Source organism: Mixophyes fleayi, chromosome 4, assembly GCF_038048845.1.
Source record: "Mixophyes fleayi isolate aMixFle1 chromosome 4, aMixFle1.hap1, whole genome shotgun sequence".
Classification (NCBI taxonomy): Eukaryota; Metazoa; Chordata; class Amphibia; order Anura; family Limnodynastidae; genus Mixophyes; species Mixophyes fleayi.
Window position 1 is genome coordinate 61,625,683 of NC_134405.1, and position 18,936 is coordinate 61,644,618.

At 40.5% G+C, this 18,936-nt stretch overlaps 1 protein-coding gene across 1 annotated transcript; it reads left to right on the plus strand.

Annotated features, from left to right (window-relative positions):
- The first annotated feature begins 451 nt into the window (after positions 1-451).
- Positions 452-8,731, plus strand: LOC142149874 (caspase-7-like). The gene is made up of 5 exons (XM_075205176.1): positions 452-538; positions 4,076-4,306; positions 5,879-6,051; positions 6,316-6,463; positions 7,952-8,731. Exons 2-5 carry the CDS (start codon positions 4,099-4,101, stop codon positions 8,170-8,172), a joined length of 750 nt encoding a protein of 249 aa, XP_075061277.1. The 5' UTR covers positions 452-538; positions 4,076-4,098; the 3' UTR covers positions 8,173-8,731.
- Positions 8,732-18,936: the final 10,205 nt, after the last annotated feature.

Below are 18,936 nucleotides of genomic sequence, written 5' to 3' on the forward strand. Positions count from 1 at the left end.
TTTACTAAACTGCGGGTTTGAAAAAGTGGAGATGTTGCCTATAGCAACCAATCAGATTCTAGTTATCATTTATTTAGTACATGCTACAAAATGACAGCTAGGATCTGATTGGTTGCTATAGGCAACATCTCCACTTTTTCAAACCCACAATTTAGTAAATATACCCTCAGGTCTATTTTGTTCATAAGATAATATGGGGCTGAAGAGCAGGTCCTATTGGGGAACCCTTTCTATAACAAGCTGTAGGTAGCAGGTATATGCCCATTTCTGCCTCACAGGTCAGTATGTTACTCTGCAGAGCCAAGAGCAAGTAACTGCTCAGCTCTCTGTTAGTGAATGACAGGAAGAGTCTGACTCAGGTTTAGTATAAGATAAGGCGATCAGAGGAAGCTGAATGGAAGGTGTGTCACCTGCTTGGTTATCCCTCCCCCTGCTTACACACTTACCTGCACAGGTGAGGTGCACAGTACAGTTGTCTGAGAAGCTGGACAGCACAGGAGATCCCTTTCCACAACCACAGTCATTGTACACTGTACAGGTAAGTGAATTCTCCTCTAATAGACTTCCATCTGGTGACGGTAGTTTACAAATAGTGTGTGTATATATATATAATATATATATATATATATATATATATATATATATATATATATATATATATATATATATATAAAATCATTTTTATTTATTTATTTTTTTTCATCCCAACATTACATTTTATAATCTACACGTAGAAAACCAAATGACTTGTCACTGTAATGTTCTGTTATTTATCTATTAATACCAGGGCTGTAACACTGAAGGGGGCAGTTTAGGAATATTTTAGGTTTATTTGGTTAAAATTGAGGGCTAGGGGGCCAGCAGTCTCCCCTCTCGCCCCAGGTGCTAAAATTTTAGTTATGCCTCTGGATAAAAAATTCACTTTTAAGACCGTGTCAATAATAAATATCAGTGAACTTTTATGAAATTGTTAGTAAAACAGTTACCAGGATTGACAGCCCCGTATCTCGGCTCCATATGTAGAATGGGGAACATTACATGTGGACGTTTACATTGTTATTACACATACATTACCCATCGATTGTCTGTTTTGTTTTTTTTAAGGGATGGCCCATCTTTAGGGCCCACAAATTGTATCTTTCAGAGTGTGATGTGTAGACCTGTATGGATAATCTGCTATTGGCTTTGGAAGTTGTACTTCTTAAATGTATAAGAACATCCTTGTTTACATATTACAATTTAGGTAACTCAGCATTTTGGTTTAAATACTTTAAAAACAATAGTACATAGGCAATAATGTAACAACACAAACAAAATAATACACTTCTTTATCATTGCATATTTTAGTGTTATGTGGTGTTTGTAACTACGTGTTTCTGGACTTGAACATTCGCTTATCTGGTGTGTGTAAAATCACGTCAATCAGAGGACAGTGTGTGACACTGACCACAGCCTGTGGTACTGTCAACCAACAATGTGACTGTCATATAGTAAAGTTTTGTAGCGTCAGTCTATTGCAGGGTCGCCAAATGTTGTAACGATTACTGACTGTAAAAATGTCTCCGAACACTACAGTACTCTCCGTACGGCGCTGCGGACACTTTCTGGCACCTGATGAATAAAAGATAATAATAATAATAATAATAATAAATAACGCACACAAGGATATTTGGATAATGTAGGGTTGTGATCCTTTTATTTACATTTATTGAACTCGTTTTTTGTTGTAGAACAGTATCTTCTTTCTGTTATGGACATATGCGCGTAATAATGTGGCAGTAATTAGTTGTTTTCTAAAATTGTCAGTAAAAACTATTTCCAAGGTTAGCAGCTCTAGCCTGTGACAAACCATCCATCACATGAGGAGGTGTCCAGTGATGCATGTCCTGTATAATAGCAGAGGACAGGAATTGGGGACATCTCTGGTGTTAAGAGGAAAAGTCTGACCAATTACTCTGGCTCCTCTCTTGCTCTCTCCCCGCTCCCATCTATCATTGACTTATCATTGTTCAGATCCCTGACCTATGCAGGACAATGATTGGCTGCCAGAGTCCAGTGTAGGACAGGAAACCCAATTATCAGCCGATGGAGAGTAAAGCTAACTTCACTGAGTAGTTTGGGAAAGAGTCATCAGGGGTCAGTAAGTTCATGTTGTGTGCAGACGTCTATCTGCTTCAGAGTATAGGCTATACTTAGCACCAGATATGGCTCTGCATATTAAACTTGGCACCAAGACTGCAGATTATATTTGGCTCTTAGATTCAGTATATATTTGTTGACCGCTCAGGGGCAAACGCAGGATTTGTAGAAGGGGGTTTCCACACCACGCCACCAGTGGGCGTGACCAGCATGCATGGGGGTGTGGCTATAATATTAGACAGTGCTTGGCTGCTCTCCAACTCTTCTTATCCCTATAATATACATGGGCAATGCTGCGTGCACTACTGTTAGGTGCACGCAGCTTTCCCTTTTCAAGCAGAGCCGTGTGAAGCGGGGGGCAGGGTCCAGCCACCTCAATTATACAGTGCCCCAGGCTTGGAGGGGGGTATACAGGCACTTAGACCCCCCCCCTCGGTTTGCCTATGCAGCTGGTTACACAATGGGCACCTCCAGTCCCTGCGCTGCTTGGCACAAACCTATGGAGAGAGAGGCAGGCTCCATGAAGCAGGGTGGGAAACTTTCAGGTATGACCGGAAACAGAAGCCACTGATCACTTTATATAATAGCAATACACCTCTCCTCCATATAAAGGTTTATTAAAATATATATAACAAGACAGGAGGGCAATATAGATAACAATGGGGCATGTGCAGCTGTACTTGGCATTCACCATCTATGGGGCCCCACCATGATTTCTCACTACTGCCCTATTTGGTCATATATTGACCATATATTGTATTTTACATTATTATCTTTACTAGATATACAGTTATAAGGCCACAAATTAAGATGTGGGATAAATACATATGCACCTACATTCTCCCCTTGTCACATAAGCTCCCCCCACCATTCTCATCTTGTCACGTATGACTCCTGTCATATGTGACAATGGGAGGTGTGTCATATGGGACAGGGCACTACAGATTGTGGCCAATAGGAGAAGGGTGCGTGCAGCAGAACTGCTCCAGTCTAGACTACATGTCAAAATACATTAGGTAGGATGCCGTGCACCTGTACATGCAGCTCAAGGCCCAGATCGTCTTATTTCTCCACTGATGAACACATGTTGTTCGCTATTCTCTCCTGGGGCTTTTGAGTCATTCAAAGCATCTGCAAGCTCCACCTGAGCCCTGCAGTGAATATTAGTCAGATTGTACCATCATTTCCTCCACCCTTCCCCTTCCAAACCGATGTTGTCTATGTAAGAAGCCCAATTCCAGAAATGACCTGTAAATCTGGATTTCTTATCTTCTATGATTACATTAATCACATCTCAAGATCAAATATTCTACAACTGTGCTACAAACCCTCTATGACTTGTGTGACTATCATTCTCCTCCTAGTCTCCCCATGTAAGCAGACATGACAACATAGCCAATTTTCATACTGGATCAGACGTTTCTCTCGCTCATTAAGTGATTCATTTTGCCATTGGAATATAAACCAAGCACTTTGGAAAATTAACATTTAAAAGGGAAAACAAAATACAGGTAGCCCACAGCCCCCCTGCATCCCTTCCCAGCCAAACCCTGGGTAGAGTAAGCCTGAGGCTACGCGGTATAATTTAATCCTAGCAATCATGTTTAGTCACATCCGGGAGCTACAGTGCTCACTATCAGAATCATTAGGAGATCTTGCCAAGTCACTAAACAAAGATCTCACTGGGAAGTGTTGCAGACCAAAGTTCTCGTGAGTTTCTATATTTTGTGACCAACGATTATGCCTGTAGGGTAATATATAAAATAAAGGTAAAATCAATTCTGTGCTGCCCCATGATCATTATATCTGAAAACATAGATGTTATTGGGCCTGTGAGGTTAATACATCCCAGATGGAGGACATTTTTGTCCAAGGAATGTGTCCATTTTTTAACCTTACAATTTCACATTGATGTTGTTGTTTGGATTTTTTTTAGGTGCCTTTTTTTATTGACTCATCATGTCAAAGTTAACGAAGGCTCGAGTCCTTATCATTGCCCTAACAGAGTTCCGAAACCGTCCCGGAGGCAACGGTAAGAAATTGGATCCCCGAAAAGGTGTCAAGCGTGATGCAAAACGCCTCTTTAAGATTCTCTCCCATCTTGGCTTTGCGGTATCTATGCACACCGATGTCGACGCCGATGAGATCAGAGCAATCTACCAGACAGGTAATGGAGCTTTCGGGTTGTGGTCTTAGAATGTTAGGGGAGAAGACTGATTGTTCTTTTATAATGTGGATCACTGGGCCATTGAACTCTGACATCTATCAGAAAGATTCTGGGGCCTTGACATGTTAGGACATGGAGACTACTGTTCATTACTATGTGGTCTGGTAGGTTAAGCTAGATGTATATATGGGGCCCACAATATTGAATATAGTAATCAGGAAAACCATGTGATCTCAGATTTGCTTTGGGCATAAACTCTGCCATATACTCCCATTCAGATGCCAGGTAAGGTAAAACCGTTATAAGATAATATCTTCACTGATCCTGATCGTTTCATGTGGGGAAATAAGTATTGTTAATTAAATGCATGGAGTGGAAAAAAAAGGGCGCTCTTCTGGCAAAATTCACATTGGAGCCATAGATATACACCTATGCCCACCCAAAGTCCATATCACTTTGAATCAAATAAGAACTGCCCAACAGTTGGATCTTTTGTGGTTCCCCTGTTTTGTACACCTTTACTTGTGAACGCAAGTTTCTGGTCAACTACTGCTCCCCCCAAATTCTGTTGCCTTAGTCCAGTGATGACCTTTCCTTATACAAGGCCCCGCTGAGGGGAGCAGGTCTTCCAGGGAATGAGTACGGTTGCTTTTTGTGTAATACATGTAACAAAATAAAAGAATGGTGTATGTTATCATTGCACCAGAAGGGTAATAAGAACCGTGCAGCTTTCTTGGGAGCCTGGTAAAGCACCTTCTTAAAGGGATTTCACATTTTCAAGTAATTTAAACCCTCCCACAACATTTATTAAATATATTTTTTTTTCTGACTTCCTTCTGTGTTTTATGAAGGGTGTTTTTGGTTTTTTTTTTATATCAGGCAGAGATGTTTAAGTCTGTTCTATTGGGACATCACACGAAACTTCTCCCTGGGTACAACTTAATTAATGCAGACAGCACAGCAAGGCTGTGTCATATCCAACAGAAAATGAACAAATCCACCTGCTTCTATAAAGAAAGCTGAAGTAACAATTGTAGAAGTGCGTACATGTACCAATAAATTACAGATCATTAATGCCGATGAGGAAGCACTGCCTCCCTCTTCCCTCTAGCTCAGGCCTGGACAAGTGTTGTGAAACTACAAGCCCCAGCATGCTTTGCCAGCTGAGATCCAGCAGGGTATGCTGGGACTGTTGTCCAGGCCTGCTCTAGCTACATATAGACTGAAAGGTAAGTTGCCGACCAATGCCTTTGCCAAGGACTGTTTTTAATGCATAGTAGCTGCTAGCTACATTAGTTTCAAGATCCTGAGGAGTCTAAAACACTAAGTGGCTTGGCAGACATGACGTTTATTCATATCCTGCTTTCAATCCTGAGTGGGAAATCATTTCTGCACATTTGCTCTACATATGGGAGATTACTATGTGGAGTAAAAATCTTTCACTGTTTTTAATGTGTTTATTTTTAACAATACATGTTTTTAGTTTATTACACTGGGTTGTGACTTCTCAGTGGCAGTATGGATCGTTGTTGGATGTTTTTTCTACGTGTAACACTCCAATGTCTGTTGCAGAGAGTAAGAGGCCGCAAGGTGAGTGTTTCATCAGCATCCTCTCCAGCCACGGTGACGAGGGACTCATTTATGATTTCTACGGGGAACCCGTTCTGCTGAGAGACCTCTACGACATACTTTCCCCACACAACAGCCCAGCGATGGCCGGGATACCAAAGCTATTCTTTATACAGGTGAGAATTCCGGAACAGGTGAACAAGGGAGTGCCGGTCGAGAGCTGTTGTGTGACTGTAAAGACCATGGGGTGTATTTACTAAACTATGGGTTTGAAAAAGTGGACATGTTGCCTATAGCAACCAATCAGATTGTAGTTATCATTTAATTAAAACATTCTACAAAATGACAGCTAGTATCTGATTGGTTGCTATAGGCAACATCTCCACTTTTTCAAACTTGCAGTTTAGTGAATATACCCCCATGTCTTTCTCTGGTTGCAGGCATGCCGAGGGGCAGAGCTAGATGAAGGAACCAAACTTGAGACTGACAGCACCCCAGAGACTGACAGCACCCCAATGCACTTAGGTGCCTTCTCTCACATTGATTTCCTCCCAAGGGACACTGTGGTTATGTTTGCAAGCTGTGAAGGTAAGTAAAGCATCTTGGATATAAATTGGAGTAGGCAGTGGATTCTGTGTATCTGACACACAGATTCAAACTTTGCCCTTTCAGTACGCTGTTAAATAAAATATATATTTTCCTCTACAATGAGCAGTTTCAGTCCGTTATTATAAACATGTCAATAAATATGATAGTCAATAAATACATTATAAACCCTCTAGCTTTCTATAGATGAATAGGTTGATTCTGCTATAGAATGTTTAATTAATTAGTGTTCAGTATATGGCAGGGCTCTAAATAGTTCAGAAAACACTGTTGATTCAACCACACCAGGTACTTATTTGTTCAATCATCCCTATGTATATCACTATATTTACAGATATTCCATACTTGCCAACTCTCCCAGGATGTCCGGGGGACTCCCGCATTTTGCGAGAGTCTCCCGGACTCCCGGGCGAGTATGGCAATCTCCCACAACTGCCCACTTCACTAGGAAGTGCCCAACTTCCTAGTGAAGTGGGCAGAATTAGCTCCCAAACGCCACGATTCCCGGCGAATCACGGCGTTTGGCCTCGCCCCCCGCTGTCAAATGATGCGGTTTGCGTCATGACGTCACGGGGGCAGGTCCGAAATGATGAGCATTTTGGAGCCCCACCCCCATCACGCCCACCTCCCATGACAGGCTCCCGGAAACCAACTATTCAAAGTTGGTAAGTATGAGATATTCAGGGTACCTAAATATTTGGTACTCTGAAGGGTGCACCCACAGACACATAAGAACATATAATTATAACCATAATATGCTACTATCCCTTGAAGATCACAATAAGAGTAGCTATGACAGCTGATTAGAAACTTCAGCTGTTTTCTTTTAACCAATATTCTCTTTATATTACTAGTACTTCCTTAAACATCACTCATGATGGTGCTTTGAATAATATTCTTGGTTGTATAAGGCTTTACATGATCATGGGGGAAACGGATAATTATATAAAGTAATGATCTATCTTCAATGATATAAAAAATAGACATAGAAGTTGTGGAAATACTGATTTGAAACTGAACCGGAGATGATATCTCTACACAAGTTAAGGAGTTTATTACCACAAACAAATGAGGTGGCAAAGTTATTGCAGGACGCTCTGCAATTTTTAATTTACTTTCATTTCCCCTTCAATATATCACATTACTACTGATTTTACGCCAATTTCGCTACTTCCTATGATCCAGGAGAGATATACATATTTTAATGAATATTCATAAAAATTGGTCATTTTTAATTTATCTGACATCCTGGAGTATCCTGAACTGCACATCTACTTTTCCCAATTAGGGCTCTAAATAACTGTTTGTTACAGGAAAAGCACATCACCACCCCAAACTAACCAACTGTACGATGTTTGGTGGCACCATGGCAGAAAGTGTAGATGAAATACAGACTGGTAGCTGTGGAACATGGAGTCTGGAGATTTGGGTTTTTATAAACATGAATTGTTTTATCTATTTTCTCCTCAGGTTATGCTGCGTTCCAAAATCCAATAGGTTCCATCTTCCTGCAGACGCTGTGTGACCTGCTGAGTGGAAGTGAGAAGGATCTGGAGCTGACCCAGCTCCTTACTCGTCTTGCTTACTGGGTGGCCTACAAATTCGAAAGCAAAGGGGAATATAAAGGCTACAAGGAGATGCCATGCTACATTACAAACCTGACCCGAGAAGTGTACCCTTTCAGGACGTAGAGAGGAAACCTGACTTATGTGTGTACTTAGCAGGGCGTCAGGTGACTGTACCTCATACCAGTGCCTCATTATCTTACATGACAATGAGGGAATTTCAGTACAGAAAGTGCACATGCTAGAGACTCACATGCTTCTATTACTCCTCTGGAACACTCACATAGAGACTAAGGACATAAAACAAAACTACAGTTATTATTCAGTGTATATTGCACTATTGCATACTGCATTTCTTTCATGTTCTTGCAAATATTTAAAACATTGGACCAGGACCTGTTGATAACACACAGTGGAGGCAGCCATTTTGTGGTCTGAATCAATCTTCATGAAAATACAGCCTGAATTGATTGGCTGTATTCCAGCCCACAAAATGGCTGCCTCCACTGTGTGTAGGTGGCTTTAAGCTACCAGCGGAGTGCTTTATACCAGCATGGATACACTCCTATTCTGCCAAGTCCCTGACTATGTTTACATGGAAATTGCACATTTCAAGAAATTATTTGCTAGTCAATTGCTATCTATTTATTTATTTATAGAAATGTTTGCTTATTTATCAGTGAAAATAAAGCTATTTTGGTAATTAAATTGAGTGAGGTGCTAGTTTATTATACATAGAGTATTGAATTATGTTAGTGCGGTTTATGTAAAGTTTCTGATACTTGTAAATGTTGACGCTTCCTCTGTAGGAAACATTGTGAATCTGCCTTTGCTATTCTGATATATACTAATCGTGTATTTACCAACCAGACCCATATTCACCTTAACAGTAAACTTGGTGACCTCTGTCCAGGTTTGTGGTTTAGTTGCCTGATATATATATTTATATTGCTGAATGGAAGCTAACAATCTGTTGGAGGGCTGGAATATACAGATGTCTTATCAGATCCATAAGACGTGAGGAGCAAGAAATTGTTACATCTGGGTAGTTTCAGAGCATATGGAGTTTGGTGCCCTTGTGGCTCCTGACAGACCACTAATAGTGAAACTGATCAAACACATTATAAGCTTGGTCACATGCCAGATAGTGGTATCTTGGAAAAAGCATCCTCCTGCAACTACAACCTTGGTGCGTAATCGCATCTGGCACATATATCACATCATGAGGAACACTGCAGCATTGTTTCACGAAGTCTGATCCCCCTGGACCTCGTTTCATAACCAGACCCTGTCTAACTTGTAATCTCAATCCTTGTCCAGAGTACCCATAGCTCCATTTTCTTAAACCTGTTCGCTGCAATACTTCTCCTTGGCACCTTCCTGAGTGGATCTGTTGGGGTATCGGAGTTCACCGATACGTCTATCAATCGCCTTCAATGTCAGTCAGATCTTCATTGATATTCAGTCGACTGGTGAACAGAAAAACACTCAATACCTGTATGATATAATGCCGAGTGATTCTGTTCCAACCAGAGCTTACTTCAAGGTCTTTATTTATACATAAAAATTAGGGGTATAGATACTTAACAACCAATTTGTAAGACAGTAGATTATGAAAATAACGAATTATGCGTACTCTGCAACTTGTAAGTTTTAACAAATCTTTCTTATTTATGCTTTTATCTCCTCGGGCAGTCTGCCCCCAGTCTTATTGTTACTTTACATAGAACGTTCAGCTGTGCGTCCTTGGGTTGTTCATGTTATCTGAGAACATCTTGTTGTAACATTTCTCAAGGCTTCAATCTTTTTCTCTTCTCATTCTGAGTAAAATATCTGCTAATTTCTTTTAAGGCTATAACATATTATTTTCTAAAGCTTAGCACATAATAGATATTAAATCAATAATCATACAAATTTACCCTTACACTCCTCTCTTCTGATTTAAACTCCCATTGTCCCATAGATTGTAAGCTTGGGAGCAGGGTTCTCTTACCTCTCTGTCTGTATGTATTACCCAGTATTGTTTTATTAATGTTTGTTCTCAATTGTAAAGCGCAACGGAATTTGCTGCCGCTATATAAATGATGATGATATTTATAACTTCTACCTATCAGTCATGGTGATAATCAGCAGAAGACAGTTAGCACTTACCTTTATACTATATGGTATCTTAAGGACCGCATATAGGTAGAATAATGATTCATTCAGCAGGTATCACCTGGTATCTTTATCACCATAACTCTTCTTTCCCTATTTAATGTTTTATCTAGGTGTATAGAAGGAAATTCTTTGCTCATATCTATTTAGAATTTTCCTTGTAGTACATGTTGGGTAACAGTACCACATAATCATTATAGTTAATGCAAAAAGGATTAGTAACAATGGATGAATCAAGATATTCATTGCTTTCTTCATGCAATAAGGTCCATTAAAAAATATGTCTCACTAATGATGTAACAATCCATTTTTCAATTCCATCCTACAATTGTCTGCCCATTCTGCTCATAGGTTTTTTAACCGACTTAGTATCTGACCCGTGGTCCACGCCTGCCCTAAGATTCTCATCAATCCTACCACAAAAAGGATATAAATTTTCATTCGGTTTCTCGATGGTCACTGTCAATCTCTTGATGCAGACTGTGCAGTTTTTTTGGTTTGATTGCTGACCCATGTTCATAATGTTCACTGTTTGTCTCAGGCATTAAACTTGTAGAAATGTCTGTGATCATTAATGGTTCAGGAAGCTCATTATTTTTCCTGCAGGAACAACAATCAAGTGTCAGTAATTTCTGAATTAGCCATATAACAATTTTCACTAACACACATACAATCAACAGGATTGCCAAACCCTTTGCTACTAATGCCAATATTCCCAATATCCAAAATGAATCATTACTGACAACTTTGCCAATGAGGTTATGCATCCACACAAAGGCATTTTCAGAGTTTACTCTCCTATGAGTGCAAATTGTTGAGCACTCCTTCCCCTTCTGTGATTTTCTGTAGAGTTGGGACAGACTTACCTGGGTTGTTTTGTGCACAGATTAGGCAACCAGCCACTAATGCCTGAGCTGCTTGGGAAAACCCTGGTGCTATCCAGTATTTATTTGTTAGTGCTGTCATAGCATCCTTCCCCAGGTGCACTTTCCCATGTACTATATTGGCCATAATCCGGTAAAGTGCTTTTGGCAGACATAATTTCTGACCTTTACACCATTCTCCTTGCACTTCTAGTGCACCTACTCTTGCCCAAGCTTTTTTCTCATTCTCTGTTGCTTGCTTTTGCATATCTTGGAGTATGGTTCGGTCAATCTTGGGGTCTGGGGCTACCCCATAGGCAACTTTCCCTTCTGGGATTGGCATTTCAGCAGCTTCTCGAGCAGCTTGGTCTACCAGTCCATTTCCCTCTGCCTCGGGCGTTATTTCCTTGGTGTGTGCTTTCACCTTAATTACTGACAGTTTGGCAGCCATCTGAAAGGCAGTAAACAATTCTCTTATGTGGTTTGCATTTTTATGGGTCTGCCCGATGACCCCATAAAGATTCTGCTTTTCAATATTGGGCCATAGTCATAAGCTATATCATAGGCATAGTGTGAATCTGTGTAAATGTTGACTTTTTGTTCTTCAGCGTATATACAGGCCAACGTCCATGCTTTTAACTCAGCTTCCTGTGCTGACATATGGCTTGTGAGTGATTGCTGAATCAATATGTGTGTCTGTGTAAAAAATAGCACAACATGTATACGGTGTGTCGTTTATGTAGTAGCGTGAGCCATCTACATGTAAATCTATGCCAGCATCAGTTAGTGGTGTATCATGTATGTTTGTTAGGCCCAAGGCCTCTAATTGCATGAGTGTAATATAATCATGATCAGACAAAAAAAGTTTTTTTGTTTGTGTATTTCTTCAGTTTCTTCTTCAGATGTTTCACTCAAGTTCTCATATCCCCTGTCTGAGGATTCATCTTCTCTGTGACTCCCCTTACTCTCCTCTTTTGAATCATCAATGGGGAGCAGGGTTGCTGGATTGAGGGCTGTGAATCTAGTAATTGTTACGTGTGAGGCGCTAAGCATGGCTATCTCATATTTAATTAGTCTAGCTGCAGACAAATATTTTGTCCTTGCTTGATTGAGAATTTCTGTGACTGCATGTGGCACCATTAGGGTTACTGGGTGTCCTAGCACAATATCCACTAACCCAAAAACAAACCCAAACACTATTTCATATTCAAGTATGTTAGTCCATTTCTCCTTTTCTTTTCAAAAACATGCCTTCTGACGTTCTACGACATACAGAAAAACCACCTAGTTCATGCATTTGCTATGCAAATAGCCAATAAAGTCTAATATCTCTTTCCAAAACACAGTAATCATTACTCAGCAGAGTCTACGTTATTTAAATCCTTCATTAGTTTATACTCATGTTTATTGTGGCTGTGAACCAAAACATATTGCAAACTTCTATTCATTGGAAGTTGGATAAATTCAATCTGGATTGCCTAAAGGGTTTTTTTCTGTAGCTGGAGACCTTCTGTTAAAAAAAAAGCTTTTGCATAGTGATTAACATTTATTCATTACGGATTACAGTAACTGTCATTAATTCACATTTCCCAATCAGTGTGTGTTATTGCATGTAACACGCTTGTACACCATTATCAGGTAACCAGTAAACATTTTTGTGCAGTGAACAGCTGCTAATAAGACACCTGTTTACATGTTTCTCTATGTAGCTTTACTGTGACGCTATGCGTTCCATGTTATGAAAACATGATTTCCACAAAGGGGCAGTCCCCAATATCAGACAGGGAATTGCAAAGTGACGTGACCTGTGCGAGTGTTAAAAGCCACTCCTTACTCATCATCACCTAGTACAGCCCCCTTGAATGACTATTGTGTTTTCCGGATTTACAAACATTCAATAGCAAACAGCCCTCTCTAAAGGTTCCAGGCATTCAGCCATTTTGAAAGCAATACTTCTTCTCTCATAAATCGGAGTACTCTCGTTAGACACCTCGCATTGTGTCTACAAATCACTCAGCATTTTCTCAACAGAATCTCTCATCACCAAGTATTCACACATATTTTCAGATGCTGTGATTTCCGTGTTGAAAGTACAAATATATTCACATAAACAAGTCTCGCTCACAGACGGCATTTTATCACGTAACATTTCTTTATGGGCATAACAAACCCCCCTGACTTCTGACAACATTCATCAGCGCCATTTTCACATAGATTAAAACCGCTTGTAATATCTGCATGTAAAAGCTCACTACCACCTTTCTCTTTTTACTTAAAGTGAAAGGTATTTTTCCTCAAATTCACAGACACAATTTTTTTGTTTAAATACAGAAACAGCTTGTTGGACCCCAGCCAGCTGGAGGTCAGTGTTTTCTTCTGACACTATCTGTACATTATTTATAGTCTTGTTCGTGACGGACCAAAGATTTTAAAACTTCTTTTGCATCTCTTCAAAAGCTTACAATCAAGCAATGTAGGCATTACATTTACAAATATATAACTTTTCCGACCTTGAAACATGTCTCTTGTAAAACGATCAAGACAGACAAACATGGATCTCCCTCACACGCAGTAATACAGAGACAAAACTCGCATACAGGAAGAAAAGTTAACTGATATCTTCCAGCCTACTGCTGTGGAACTACAAGTCCCAGCATTAAACTAAATACAAGTCGGCTTCAATATATTATTACCACTCACCCCTCCGGACACATTTTAGTTACTCTTGAATTATTGATGCATACGAACCTTTTTATCAATGTTACATACATTGTCCGATAAAAACAGAATCCTTCTTCAAAATTTCTTTCACACTACAGATAAGGGGAGAAGGATTTGCAGTTTCCCCCGCTGCTCATAGCCCCCTTCTTATCTCAACACACTGAAATCTTTTACACAGAATAAGGGGGGGGGCACATTTCACTCTTTCAGCTGTGCAGCATCAAACATACATTTGTAGTATACAACCTATTTGATTCATTATTTTAGTCATTATATCATTCAGCTTCTCATGCATTTAGCATATCCACATATTGACCTGATCTTCATAGCCAAGCCTTTTTATCCATTCGTTATTATTCAAATAGTAATATAAAATATTCAAATAAAACCGAGACCATTTCTCCAAGTCTAATGTCCCTTCTGGGGGAAATCCTGCTTTCTTGACTTTATGAATCCCTTTAAGAGCTTTACTACCTTCTCTTTACTTCATTATATCCATGGGTTTGCCTATAATAGGCATCTTACTGTTCTGTGCCCCCATTACTGGGTTACTGGTCACAGTACTGTCAGTATCTAGGATACAATGTCCTGTAAGCGGAATAACGTAATATCATTTTCTCCTTTGTACAGACTACAAGTGTCTTTAATCCCATATCTCCTAGTCTACCCTAGGAACACCAGGGGGTAAATGTATCAAGCTGAGAGTTTTCCGGCGGGTTTTGAAAACTGGAGATGTTGCCTATAGCAACCAATCAGATTCTAGCTGTCATTTTGTAGAATGTACTAAATAAATGATAGCTAGAATCTGATTTGTTTTTTCAAACCCGCCGGAAAACTCTCAGCTTGATACATTTACCCCCAGATGTGAGTTTTATCGGCTTTAAGTTAAAAGACTGGCACTTATGGCTGATCCAATTCTTCCCCTCAAGTCCGTGTATGGGCATATAGGTTTATAATCTGGTAACATGATTTCATGACCAGTATGTAATTATGTTTGACCAAACCTGACCTAAATTCCTCTCTAGTATTTCTTGATTCAAATGACACCATAACATAAAATATAGTTTTTTTTAATTACTCACAAAACCGTAAATATGCATTTGTAGTTGCAGGTCTTTTTGTGTTCCGAGACAAATGGCTAGATTTATCAACCGACCCCTGGATCAGGGGCATTGTCATGAGGGGATATATCATAGACCTGACCCATTTTCCTTGCAACCGATATTTCATCTCTGGCCTCCCAACCTGTGGACTCCGATGCAGGGCTCTGCAAGTAGTGATCCACAACCTGTAGAAAGAGGTTTGGAGTTTTACTCCAACCTCTTCCTTGTCTCAATGCCCGACGGCATCTTCAGGTCAGAGTACTAAAGTTCAAAATGGAGTCCCTCAGGTCAATCATTGCGACCATGGAATAGGGTCATGAAGGAATCCAAAAGGATTCATGTGGGCGGAGCAACACATTCCTGTCATTTCAGAAATCTACATTCCCGGCGTGGAAAACTTTCTCAGCCACAGCAAGGTTCACCCAGAAGAATGGTCACTACATCAGGATTTGTTCAACGGTGGGGTTGTCCAGAGATAGATCTCACGGCGTCACGCTTGAACGCCAAAGTTCCTCTTTTCTGCACAAAATACAAGGATGCCACAGCAGGATGGGTGGACGCCATGGTAATTCCATGAAAGTTTCACCTAGTCTATTTATTCCCTTCTCTTCCAATGCTCACGAGGGTTCTCAAGAAGCTGAAGAGGGAACAAGTACTGGCCATCCTGGTGGCCCCAGACTGGCCGCGTCAAGCTTGGTACTCGGACCTTCTGGGAATGACAATACAACCCCCATTTTGATTGCCTCTTCTTCCATATCTACTCACTTAAGGTCCTTTTTGATGCCACTTATTAGGTCTGTTTGCTTTGACGGCGTGGCTATTGAACACATGATTTTGACAGCTAAAGGGTTTTCATCGGCAGTTGTGAGAACTATGATCAAAGCCAGAAAGCCATCTTCTGCGAAAAATTATTACAGAATCTGGAAGACTTATGTTCTTTGGTGTGAAACTTACCAATTTCACACGGTATGGTTTAACCTTTATTGTTACTAGCCTTCTTGAACAGCTGTGGAGGGCAGCTACATGGTCTTTTGTAAAATTTTACAGACTGCAGGGTTTTGCATCTCAGGATTCTAGCTTCGGCCGTAAGGTTTTGCGCGCAGCCGTATAAGAGCAGTCCCTCCCTTAGGGGAGATTTTGGTATGTCCCCTATATTTCGCAGTGTCCCCCAATCGGACGTAAGAGAAAATATGATTTTTGTACTCACCGTAAAATCCCTTTCTCCTAGTCCATTGGGGAACACTGCGCGCCCACCCTTGCTCTGAAAGTGTTATGGGTTGACTATGTTGTGTTGTGTTGGTTGACTTACTTTGACCCTCTTTTGGGCTTTGTTAGACGTAAACTGAGTTCTCTTCCTGTGGGAGGGGCATAGCAGGGGTGGACCTACACTCACAGATTTAATTGTTTAAGTGCCTGACTCCTGGGACCACCAGCTATACCCTTATGTTTCGCAGTGTCCCCAAATGGACTACGAGAAAGGGATTTTACGGTGAGCTTCTCATGCTTCCAATTCATAAAAGAAACCAAGACTGAATTTTTCAGATATGTACAATGAAGGTAAAACATATTGTTTAGTGTTAACCTGACTTTTTCCTGCAGCATTACCACCCACTCCATTATAGAACACCCGTAAGTGAAAGGAATTCAGTAGTTTTACAATGAAAGCAGTAGGAGAAGTGGCGGTATGGCATACCACCGTATGTCCCCCACTTTCACCACTGCATTATATATATTTTTTACATTTTTGTTCAACTACCACTGGAACAGATTTTCCAGTTCCATGCATGCGTGGAGTGATAAAGTGCCCCAAAGTATTTATTTGGATAGTTTTCATGGTGGTAGTATAACACAAGGTTAAATCATGGCAACAAGAAATTACATTTATCATCAACATAAGTGTTACTTTTATAAATTGGCCACAGTATTCTGATTGGTTCTGATAAAGGTAAAAAAAAGCTGCCACTGCCGTCATTTTAGTTTCTGGAACAAAACTGGCCCTCCTCCACACAGTGCAGGTCTACATTTCTGCAGAGCAAGGCTGCCAAGCTGTCAGTCAGCCTGCCTGTGCTGCATAGGAGAACCATTGTCTAACGTGGCAACTTGCTATAGAGGTGAGAAAGGGAGCATGGTGAACATAATTATTTATGTATGAAACCACCAGTTGTTTCATGTATATTACACAGCTTTTCATACATATTAATGTCAAATATGGACACCTGCAGCTCTTCAGACATTTGCCCCTGCTAATGTAGGGCCTGAGTCGTTAAGGAAAGTAAGGTAAAAAAAAAAAAAAGGAGTAAGTTATCTCCTGGACAAACCATGTTACAATGAAAGGGGTGTAAATTAGTTTATTATTTTCCACATAAGTTAAATACTGGCTGTTTTTTCATGCAGCACACAGATACTTGATAGCTTTATTTTTACACTGAAATTGAAAGTTGATCTAGGACATGTCCTACCCCAACTATAAATCTGTCCCCACATTTTAAATTTACCTCCCCCTCCAATGCAGCATAGTTTCGCCCAGGTGCAAAGTTACTTCTTTTTTTATGCTTTGCTCTCCTTAATGACTCAGGCCCATAGTGTACATCTCCCATTTGGGAAGAAGCAGTACTTTAGATAGTTCTCTAGTGCTGACTGTCACAGCAAAGAATAAACCTATAACTGAGTTCCCGGTACCTTATGAACTATTGTTACTATGATTTTTCATAGTTTATGGACATAACCTTATTCTGTCAGTTGCATAGTGACATAGCAGACATCTGCCCCAGGATGTCCCCCTGACATAACCCCAAGCAGGCTTCATGGAAGCTTTGATGAGGGCTGTAAAAGGCTAAAGCTCTGTAAATGTCCTGGAAATTCCACTAATGACAGGTCTGTAGTATCTGACCAAAGATGTAACCATGTTATACAGATGACTCAATAGGGAATAATGCTTTTGTCAACTCCATAGTTTGTCAATAGTTGAATTTTCTAACTCATATTAGTATATTGTTTTATAAAGCAATTTATTTGTGAGAGTTTTAAATACCTGTGAATAGTGTGATTGTGTGAGGACACCACGGATCAGGATTATGGACTTTTAAAACCCTGGTCCCCCTTCCTTTGGATTTTGATTTAAATGGTGCCTCTAAGCACAGGACTTTTGGGTGCTACTAGTGCCACATTATCCAGTGCTTTAATGAGGTTTAATATTGTACATGTCTGTTTAAAGTTGTATTATGAAGGTTGCTATATATATTGTGAATATACAGTATATGCCAATGTTACAATTTAATTAGAAAGTTAAAAGTTAGACAAGTTATTCTTCAAGGTTGCCAGGTGGAGGGTTTAATAAGCGATACAAAAGAACAATAGGTCTGTGTTAAACAACTAGCATATTCAGATACTATTCAGCACGGTCATGTTATACAGTACCCTGGATTAGACTCCTTGGCACCTTCTCCACAGGGAGCCCATGGACCCCAATCATCATCATCAGCTATTTATATAGCGCCACTAATTCCGCAGTGCTGTACAGAGAACTCACATCAGTCCGTGCCCAGCCTCGGACTGGCCTGCCGGGCAGCCGGACTATCCACCGGTAGGCCCAGCCACATTTAAGCTCCGCCCCCTCTGATATTAGGGCGGAGCTTGCAGGGAACAGCTGATTGATTGACGGCGGCGGCAGTGTCGGTAGAGAGCTCTCTGCACCTGCGCGGTAGTGTGTTTTTAACTTCAGCAGGGGAAGAGGATTTGACTTCCTGTCACCAGCGTCGGCCGCCCAGAGGAGCAGGATGTCGGAGCAGGATGCCGGAGCAGTCCGTAAGTGACTCGCTTTTTACTCATCCTCACAGAGAATATTTTCATATCGGTTTTATATTCCTCTGCTGAAGCAAGTCGGGCGGGTGTGCAGGGATTCTCCTGGACCAATCACTGCGATGTCACCCTTCAGCTGGACCTCTCTAATCTGTCTAGCAGATAGTTCTCCTGGTGACTATTTATCAGTCCCTCATATTGTTTATACAATAGCTGATGCCCCTACAGTGTTTTTCTTGTTTAATGAA